The sequence below is a fragment of the Rhipicephalus sanguineus genome, chromosome 11, assembly GCF_013339695.2.
Source record: "Rhipicephalus sanguineus isolate Rsan-2018 chromosome 11, BIME_Rsan_1.4, whole genome shotgun sequence".
Taxonomy (NCBI): domain Eukaryota; kingdom Metazoa; phylum Arthropoda; class Arachnida; order Ixodida; family Ixodidae; genus Rhipicephalus; species Rhipicephalus sanguineus.
The window spans coordinates 98696990-98708050 of record NC_051186.1 but is presented as its reverse complement, the minus strand read 5'-3'; the positions used below and the strand labels follow the sequence as shown (position 1 = coordinate 98708050).

Here is an 11061-nt window from a genome sequence, read left to right as displayed (position 1 = left end):
TTTATCACCATACGGTCATGTCTACGTTGTACATCTGTCAGTGAATGCCGTTCGTTTTGTCTTTAAATATGATTCAACGAATCATGACCCGCTACAGAAAACATTGATGACTGTATTTATGGGGAAAAAATCCTGTAAAAAGAAAAGATTAACACTTACGCTTGCTGCCCACTGCGACTGCTGAGGTGAAGCCGTGGAAATGAATAGCTGAGGCCACGTAGTTGGGCAGGCGTATTCTTAGGCACAAGTGCCATGCAACATCCCGCACTAAAGATAAGCAACGTGTAATCTGCTGCCGTCGAAAGCGGTGCACTTCAAGAGCTTGAACAAGAAAGTGTGCGTAAAAACCAGATGTCCACTTCCCCGCTATTGAGGACACTGTACTGAGAAAATCACATTTCAGTGACATGTCATAACCACGGTATGTTGAGGTACATATATATTTAAGTGAACATGAAACTGACCAAGTTTTTATATAATTTAGAGTGCGGCATAATACTTTCATTTCGTGAGTAGTTGCTACATTCAGCCTCCCCGTTACTGTTGATGACTTCATTGCTATGTTGTGCCGCGAATGTACAAAGTAAACAACTTTTATTACAAAACGAACTTGTGTGTATAGAATAATCGTGCATTTATCAAAAGCAATATCAGGTATTTCGTAACTCTGATAGTCTTCCCAGACATTTCGTTGCGATAAAGCAAACCTTGTTTACTGAAGATCTTGTCAATTCGCACTTGTGTGAGAATCAATCAATCAATCAATCAATCAATCAATCAATCAATCAATCAATCAATCAATCAATCAATCAATCAACTTAATTTCCTTTGGATAGTTGGAGTACAGAACTAAAATCTTGAGCAGCTTGACGAGGTCCCGACTCCGTCACAACTTGGTAAACAGCAAGATGACGGCCAGTCATTCATGAAGAGTACAAATAAATTGACAAGTATTACATGACATCAAGTAAAACAAAAATTATGTAAGAAAGCGATAAACAATACAGAGTAGTCATGAAAAGGCATGAACAAGAAAAGCAGTGGTCTACAAGAACAGTGACAAATATTCGGAGGGATGTACTATTCCTCAAAATAAATGCGCAGGGCAAAGCGTTTAATGAGACCATTTGGATTACACAAAAGATGAAAACCTTCATGGTTTGATACGTTTAGCAGGGAAGGTAGCTTGAAGGACAAAGTCTGTTCATCATAAACAGTTATACAGGTCGGTGCTGTCCATAGTTCTTTGTGCCTGGTTAGAGGAGCACCTGCAAAACTTAAAATGGTTAGGATGCCTCAACTCATTAGCTTAACTTGTCGGTAACCTTGATGAAGCTCTAGAAGTGTATATCTCCAAAGATAAATGAACGTTCATAATATGACACTAGACGTTTACGTTAGGTGGATGGGTGAAAATTTATTGGTTTTATAGTGTGGCAAGAAAGGTCACATCCGAAGCGAAGGGTAAAACTGATAATTGTGTTCTCGTAATAAAATCGGCCTTGTTCACCGGGAGATACTCTTCGAGCTTGCCTAAACCGACTAATACGAAGAGATTTTGCCCGTTTGCTTCCTACGTTATTCTATTCCGACTCATTTGCTCTACCTTCACCAGGAAAACAATACGAATAGTTGATGTGAGCTGTGAGACCTATTCTTATTGAAGTAATTTATTGCGTGTTTTAGCATGAATGTTTCTATTAGTCCTGCCGTTGCGTTTGTGATTTTGACAATGCTACTGCAGTGTTTAGCAACAAGAATCGTCTTTTACATACAATTTGGTATTTACCATTCTAGGAAATAATTTTCAGAGATATTAAGAACTACTAAAATCACTGTATTTACGCATGGGAAAGAAGCACATGGCGTTGTTTACATGGACTGCTCTTCTTGGTGTTGTTTTATGAGTTGCATTGCTTTATATCTTTGAAAATATAAAAACTAGCGCAATGTGGACATTAGTAACGAAGTTGCGAGGTCTGTATGCACGCACCTCTGATGAAATTCACATGACTGTTTCGCTTTCAATGCAGTTATATCGATGACATTGCGCAGTTGTTTGCTGGACTCTGTTTTGACAACTTTCTCGAGCAGCCTTCCGTTGATACCGTGAAAGCAAATGAGGCTTATATGTGGTTTGATATGAGTATATAGTTGGGAAGGGTTTGCAGTAAGAACGTGACATGATTAGCGAGAGAGTGAGAAAGACTTTGTTGAAAAAACTGGCATTTCTGCCGGCGATTATATAAGCGCTGATATGCCATTAGCTATTTAAACTAACATGATCCGCCAGAAGAAAAAGAACAGCCCTGTTAACCCAATTTCTACACCGCCTTCTATTCTTGTAGAGATCCCGGTCTACGCGTTTTATAGTTAAATGAAGAATAGAAGTAAGGATATCTTTACATGTCGCGAAACACTAGGGCAGCTCAATGTCCTTCCAAAGCTCCATAACATCGGACGCCATAGTCTTTCTCTCGATCCATGCCTTTGTTTTTTCTATCAGCTCTGGTGTGAAGTGTTCCTTCCAGTCACCAATGACACCCTTCCGGACGAAGTCTTCATTCTTATGCAACTCTCCTATTTGAGGCCAGATGTCTCGGTACACCTGCAACGACTTCAAACCTTTCTCAGATGGGAGGCTCAGCAGGTCCAGCACAGAGGCGCTCAGGGTCTCGGTGAAAATCTGCTTCATGTTTGTTAAGCTCGACGCGCTAATCACTTTAAGAAGCAGTTCGGGGTCTCTTTTCAGGGCTTGTGCGTATTCTTTTCCCAGAAATTCCGCTATGTTCATGACCCACAGTTGGGGATCCTTTTTCACATCTTCGTACGTGAAAAAAAGTACGTTAGGGTGGTGACGATGTTCATACCAGGAGAGCACGTGGTCGAAGTAGTCACCGTAGGACAGTTTGCCTGCCGTAATCATGTCGTGAAATGTGGCAAACGACACGTCTTTCACGCTAATAGGTGTAAGGCCCCTCGTGTGGTAGTAATAGGATACGCAAACGTCGTATACGTTCCTAGCTGCGCAAATGTATTTCGCTTCGGGCGAATATGGTGCCTTGTGAAAAGGCAGGTGAGTCTTGATCAGACCAGGCCTGGGCATCCTCTCGACACTCTCGGCGCCCAAAAGTTCCAAGTATGGAGAGGCCAACGCGTATTCGGCGAAAGTTCTGGGCACCTCGCCTCCGCCGAGAATGCTGAGGATCACGTATTGCATCCACGTTGTCCCAGACTTCGGATACGTCACTATGAAGATGTCGTCCGAGCGGGGCTTGTAAGACAGTGCCGAGCGTATCACGTCCTCGTGGTACCATCCGTGCAAAGAAACGCCGTCCACGTACTTGTAGCACTCCAGATTCATTGTTGCATGTAACGAAATTTGCCGCTGAAATAGGTGAATAAAATTGTTTTTAAGGACATGAGCAGAAGCCAATTTCATCTTTCTTGTGAAGGAAAGTGTGGTGATCGAATAGCTTTTTTTTCGTTTAAGTAAACAATTTCAACTTGGGACATTTCATGTAGCAAAAACTTCGTACTACTATCTCCACTAGATATCTTATGCTAAAACATTTTGTTTAATTTTTACAAAAAGCCGCTACAGTGAGCTTCGAATCAGAGTGCACAAAATTAAGGACACCACTTGGTGGGCAACATTAACAAATTATACCCAAGGTATCTTCGGCGTAGTTCAGTTTGTGAAAATACGTTCAAGATTGTAATTTGGTAGTGCTTTAGAGATAATTCTGTTTTGTATTGATTACCAAGTGCTCACGTATTGTTTTGTAATTAATTTGACTGAGGGGTGACAGAAGATAAAGCGCAGCAGCATGATCATAATAAAAAATTGACGCATTTTTGCCAATAATATGAAGTATATGTGCAATCTCGAGAGTATATTTAAATACACCTTGTGCGTTATGAGCTATAACTGCAGAATAAAAAAGCTAGGATATATTGTCTTGAAAACTGATGCGCTAATACAATCGCTAACATGTCGTGCACCACAGTTTCAAATGCAAAGCATTTCTGAGTAAACTTCAGGCACTTTTAGCGTATCTATCTATCTATCTATCTATCTATCTATCTATCTATCTATCTATCTATCTATCTATCTATCTATCTATCTATCTATCTATCTATCTATCTATCTATCTATCTATCTATCTATCTATCTATCTATCTATCTATCTACGACTTCGTGTTCATGACAGTTTCATTAACTCAATATATATTAAAATTAATATGACGTCACGCGTGTTTATGAAGAACATAAATGACAGGTCGTGCGCTGTGTATAACCGAATGTAAGGGTGATTAGCGTGGTATTTTTGAGACCGCACATGCACGCCTGCGTGACAAACATACGGTTGGGAATAGTAAGCCATGACATGAATGCCGTTATTCGTCTCAAAACTAAACAAGGCGGTGAATGCAGCTCCTCGCTGACTGCTTCGCATTACGTCGATTCCCACAGTACTTGGGATCCGCCAGCTTTCTTACGTTAGATGCTTTGAAATGCCGAAAGCATAGAAATTGAACCATCAGTGTTCAATAGAGCACGGCTACATCGCTGATTCGGTCCGTAGTGGTACCGTGACAGTACTCATGAAATGCAACTACTATATCGCTTTCTCAGGACTAGGCGTAGCTAAAATAAAGAACGTCGTTGGTATTTTCAACACCAATGACTACGATGCACTGCATAAATCTTTGCATGTTTAACGACGTTAAAATTTATTGCTAAAGCAATAATCGATTGGTAATGCAATCTGAAATATTTTTAGATGCGAAGTACCTTAAGGCGGAGCTCAATCCGGTGGTGGTGGTGGTGGTGTGCGGCGTGACCACCCTTACTGCGCATGCGCATACCCTCTCCACACACCTCCTCTCCACTCCCCCTCACCATTCCCCATGTCCTCTACCCCTCTCCTCTCACCCTCTCCCCTTCCCCTCTCCCATTCCCCTCTCCCCGCCCCCTCTCCCATACCCCTTTCCACTATTCCTCTGAAACGTGGGCTAGACATGCCGAAATTCTCTTTTGCGCAACGCCGCGATGAGCTCGAGCGCATGCGCGTCCCCTCCCCTTCTCTCTCCTCTCCTACGCTGCCCCCCTCTCGCCCGCCTGTCGACCGCGTTCCCCGCTCGCCCTGCGAGAATTAACGGCCAGGCTAGATGGAAGTTACGACGCGCGTAGCGTCCCTCTTCGCGTTCCACGACGCGAGGTCGGTAGCATGCCCAACGAACGCCAACGGAACGCGATCGTGCAAGTGCTCCGGCTTCGCATCGCCTCATGGTCCCCTTTAGCGGGAGATGGTGTAATTTTTTTATGTGCTCTTCCCCTGAGAATTTTATTGCAATAGCCATTATATGGACACTCTCGGCTGGTCTTTCCCGTCGGCGTCGCCGTCCGGTCCCGTATATATATATATATATATATATATATATATATATATATATATAAGCAGCGCGCTGCGTTGGACGGCTAGCCCACGAAGAGTACCGTCTTTCAGCCTGCTAACGGCGAGCTATTTATATGAACCATTTATTTCAGCATGCTTTTTCGGTCCCCAACGAGATGGCGCGAAGTGCGCGCGAGGCGCGCTTTAAAGGTCGTCGCCCCGCTCCTACGAACGCCGTAGCTCTTCGTCCTACAGGGCGTGGTCGCCTTCGTGCGCTTATCTCGAAGAAAAATGGGCGTGGAGGGGTGGAGCGGGGGGTTGTATGTCTTGTGCTTTCCCCGCGATGTCCTCGCTGAAGTCACAGAGCGTACTAAGGTTACTTTGGTCCCTCCAGCGGCCGCCTTTGGGAAATGAGCGCGCAGTTCAAACACAAATAAGTAACAACTTTGACACTTAGTTCGCGCTCGTCCTGTTTGTACCTGTTCGTTCGTTTCGTGCGTCCTGCTTTATGTTTGAGCAGTGCGCTTCAACTGTCGAGCTGTGACGCATGATAGTTCGCGCTCGTCCTGTGCGCGTTCTTTTCGTGCTTCATTTGTGCTCGAGCGACGCACTGCCAATTTCGAGCTTTCCGTTAATCGCGTTACATTCTAATTTGTTGCTATCGTATTTACCGGCAGCGCAACCACACACACGGACAGAGAAAAGAAGCGAAACGGAAACACAGCGCTGACACTCACAACTAAACTTTTTATTGCGGGTGTGAACCGATATTCAGTAAAGTTAACATTTTAAAGAAACATAGGAACCAGTTTGTTCGAGAGGTAAATGAGGCATACTTCATTAGGAAACAAGGGGGGTCATGTATCAGCGAACCGTCGGTGACGTTATTTGACTGTGAGTTTGAATTTTTGGACCAGCACGTGTAACTTTGATGTATATTGTTGTTGGGCTCGCCTCGCTTTTTGCTTTTACCTCTACGCGAGCTCTATGCGTTCTTTCAGTTTGCGCATGCGGGGAACGTAGGGGGGTTGATCATATAAGTGTTGTTCCTGCAATAAAAAGTTTAGTTGTGAGTGTCAGCGCTGTGTTTCCGTTTCGCTTCTTTTCTCTGTCCGTGTGTGTGGTGGCGCTGCCGGTAAATATGAAGTACAACCAACTGGCCCAAGTTTCCGTTTTGTTGCTATCGCACTCACTGCTTCGCCGTTGCGGCGAAACTGTGACTTTTTCTTCGTCAGAGGAATAGTGTTCGCTTCCCTGCTGCAGAATGTGAAATAAAAATCTCATGCAACCAACAAGCCAAATCATCTAATATATTTTACAGCGTCAGGAATATCACCTATCACATGAAAAGTGAAACGCTAAGCCAAATAATTTCTCCAGGAAATATAAAACAAGTGTACATACCCTTCTCAAATGTTTCAGTTGCAGTGAAGCACCAGAAATGCTGTCGGAAGCGCGGCTCAGTGCTCACATTAACCACACTAGGCAAACTGCCTATGAGTAGTCTGAAATAAAAAAGCACTGACGCTGCTCCAGCGAGATAACTCGCGCAGTTGAAGTCTGCAGTATGTCCAATGATAGAGAGCACAGGCGAATGACCGCAAAGACAGGGCGCGAAGTTCAATAACTGCACCCCTGTCGACAAACTGATAGGGCTATCTCAAAATCTGAATTGTGAATTCCACCGATAACATGCTGCCGAAGACACTCAGAAAAAAAAAAAAAAACATGACTGATCTCTCCGTCATAGGAATCAGTAAAACAGGAAACTGAAACCTGTCTTCACAAAGGTATTTAAGCGTTTATCGTGAACTTTTTCGCCGCAAGGGCGAAGCAATGAGTGCGATATCAACAAATTGGAATGTCACGCAAAGAACGGCAAGCAGCTCGAAATTTGCAGCGTGCTGCTCAAGTACAAAGGACGCACGAAAAGAACACACAGAGGACGATCGCGAGCTAAGGAGTGTCACAGTTGTTACTTCTTTGTGCTTGAGCTGCACGCTTTTTTTAGCAGACGGGACGGCTGCAGCGAGCGAAGTGACCTTCGTACACTATGTAACTTCAACGTAAACTTGCGGTGAACGCACAAGACGTGCAAACCATCACGAGATAAGCGCGCGCATGGGCGACCCCGCCCTGAACGGCGAAGTACAGGTGGGGGGGGGGGGGGAGGGGGGAGGCACGTGCATTACAACGAGCAGGGTGACGGCCTTTAAAGGGCCCCTCACCAGGCCACATAGCAAATTATAGTTAGACGCTGGAAGTTGTTGTGTGCCGAATGAAGAGCAGTGTTCCGCAAGAATTTTTCAAATCGGTTCATTATGAGCTGAGAAAAAAATCACAGCATATCCACGGGGTGAATGATGATGAGTGGGGCGAAGCTACGGAGGGAATCATCTGTAAACCGTAAAACTCTTCCGTGAAATGCGCCCAGTACATAATATAAAGAGTGTGAAACATCGTGTATATATTAAACATCAAACTTTTATTGTACTGTTGGTTTACGTGGTCCCTTCATTATCACTTGTGATCGGTGAAATGCAAGGAAGAAGTCCGCTCCCGAGCGAAAGAGCGCCAAGAGCGACCGCATTCCCCGCTCGCCCTGTGCGAATTAAAGGCAAGGCTAGAGGGAAGACAGGACGCGCGTTCCACGACGCGAGGTCGGTAGCATGCCCAACGAAAGCCAACGGAACGCGATCGTGCAAGTGCTCCGGCTTCGCATCGCCTCATGGTTCCATTTAGCGTCCCAAAACCAAACATATTGCTCAAGGTGTGCCTTGCGTTTCTCGTAAAAATAATTTCTTTATCATGTACATTAAGACGAAAAGTTGAAAGCTCACTAGAGTGTATCGACCGCAAAGTATGTCTTTTAGTGTGATTTAACTCTCGTACGGCAGGGTCCTCGCGCCGTTGCCGGTCCACCTCGCCCGTTGACGATCGGGCGAGGTGGCTACATATAACTACTACTACTACACTTTAAGAAAAACATCTGGCGTTCTTTCGTTCTGCTTTTACAAAACATCTGGCGTCTTTCGTTGGTTTATTTCATCAATCAACGGCGTTTTGAACAAAATTTTTATTGTTTAATCACGCACAGGAGAAATCTCACCAGGCACTACCTTGGAGGTAAACAATGGCTGATAATGGCAATGAGAGACAGAAGAAGTCGGCTTTTAGCTAACACTTACACTTCTACTTCTACTAACGTTTCCTACTGGAACATGCCAATGGCTGCTAATGGGGAATGAGAGACAAAAGAATTCGGCGTTTAGTTAACGCGCACGCTGCGAATTTTTTATTGTTCAACAACGCACAGGAGAAATCTCCCACCGGCACCACCTTGGAGGTCAAAGCGTAAGACTTGTTACTCACTACTACGTCCACGACGACTACGAGGGACGAACGGGTGCCGACTTAAGGAGCTTCGCCCCTAAAACAATAATTTGTAGCGGCGCGAAACCATGATGCGAAGAGGCGAGTTTCAAACCGTTGCCACTCGCCCCGTGTAGCCTTCGCAAGCCAAATCCCTTCCCTGCCTTCTTCACTTGACAGATACGCATCAACACGTCATGCGCATGCATGGTCACGTGCGCATGACGTGCCTGAGCCAGCCCGAGCACCCGAGCGGCGTTGCACGGCCGCTACCTTTCTATGTGCGGCCGTGGGCGTTTTGTCGGCGTTCTCTGTGGTGTACCGCCTGTTTCTGCGGGACGGGCATGAAAGTTGCGACATTTGTACGGACACGAGAGTGGCGGTATCATGAGCAAGTGCCGCATTAACGTTTACTTGGACGCGGTAGAATAAATGAGCATAATGAGTGCTCGAGCGCGCCAGAACATTACTTTCGTTTCCAGGGCTGGCGTCTGCTCGATGCGCTAACTGCGGGGACAGGAACGCATGGGAAAGGGAGGCACATTAGCTCCGCATCTCGCTGCAATTCACGAAAGAAAATGAAACAGACGCACACATTCCCTTCCTGTGTCTCATTATTTCTCTCAAGTTTTATTAATTTATTCAAACAAAAATTACACAAACTACACATATCGTGTCAAATAATTATCGCAGTGTCACGTGCTACTGTTGGCGACGTCAGAGCACAGTCATCTACGTAGAGGAGCGACGTCACAGCAATACCATCTACGTAGGGCCATTTTCTCATGCACGTCATCCCCTCATTGTCTGGGCGCGCGCCCGCGAGAGGAAGGGCGAGCAGCGTTCACCTTGAAATCTGACCGATTTCCGCGGCGCTTAGCGTTGCAAATTTTGGCAGACATAATCGTGAACGCCCAGTGTATGCATTGCGCTCGTTAGCTGAAAATTGTCAAACCTGGTGAGGGGCCCTTTAAAACGAACCATTCGCGCCATCTCGCTGGCGATAACGAAAACAAGTGCTTCCGAGCATGACGCACCACGAGCGGTAAATGGTGTATTTAAACAGCTCGCCGTTGGTATGCTACAGGCCGTAAGCTTTGTAGCCGCGACGTTTCGCGCCGCGCACTGCGGAGCGAGGGGTCGTGGGTTCGATTCCCTATGACAGAACTATTTCTTGTTGGTTTTTATTTGTCATCGGTTAGTATGCATTTTACGACGTCATAACCGTGACTGAAATACGTCAACGAAGTCTTTGTGCACCTTGGCATAAAACACTTTCGTGCTAATAAAGAAAGCCAGCAATCTCTTATTACTTCCTTGAACAACCATCTCTGTTCTCACCACGTAAGGCGTTGCGAGCGTTGTGACGCACTTTACGGGTAACCGGCCTTAGAGGCGGACTTTAAGCAGTGTCATATTCTTCCTTTTTATTTTCTCCTCTCTTTCCATCGTATTTTTTTCGCAATGTTTCACTTCTATTTACTTTTATTCCACTTACCCAGGCACATGGCAGCCATCCGTTTTATTAACTGACTAGCCTCGCTGCAGTTCCTTTGGTTTCATCCTCTCCTCTCTGCCCTGTTTTATGTGTGTCTTCTAATAGCGTATTAGAATTACAGTGCTGAAAACGCAAAATTACCCTCCCCCCTCCATCCGCGCAGTCTATCTGTCGCGTTATATATTAGATCACATAATTATGAACAAAAGGCCATGCCGGCCAACGTTGCGAGTAGAAGAGCCCACATACCGAGCAGAAGAGGGCCTTCTGTCTCATTGCGGCAATGACTTGGTTATTGTGAAGGCGAAGCGCCTTTTGTGGAGTTCGTATGTTTTTGCAGCAAATACTTACACATCGCCGGAACTTCCCAATGTCTCTAACATGCTGCTGTGTCTCCATTGCGCAGGCCGCTCGGCGAGCCCGAATGTTCGGCTGCGCGATCACACGAATCCCTAAAAGCAGCAACTTCTACGTTCCTCACCATAGTAGGTTGGAACCAAAGAAAAACACTCCACGCGTCATCCGCAGCTCTCACTGTTCTACACAAACAGAATTCACACTGGAGATCCATGCAGTTAGGTTATCGCATTTTAGTGTCTACAAGCACTTTTACGTGCTTAAAAAATTATTGTTATCATGCATATATACCTTTGTGTCGTTTATTACGATTCAATGTCTCAAACGTCGCGCCATTTTTAGAGGTCCTGAGAGCAGCTGTCATCCAAGCGGAAAAATTAAACCGTTTCCCTATAAGTGGGGCCATGAGGCGATGCGAAGCCGGAGCACTTG

The 11061-nt window shown here is 45.3% G+C and overlaps 1 protein-coding gene across 1 annotated transcript; it reads right to left on the bottom strand.

Moving 5' to 3' along the window:
- Positions 1 to 2419: 2419 nt before the first annotated feature.
- LOC119373886 (sulfotransferase 1E1) lies at positions 2420 to 3369 on the bottom strand. The gene has a single exon (XM_037643944.2). The coding sequence runs from the start codon at positions 3362 to 3364 to the stop codon at positions 2420 to 2422; it is 945 nt and encodes a 314-aa protein (XP_037499872.1). The 5' UTR covers positions 3365 to 3369.
- Positions 3370 to 11061: the final 7692 nt, after the last annotated feature.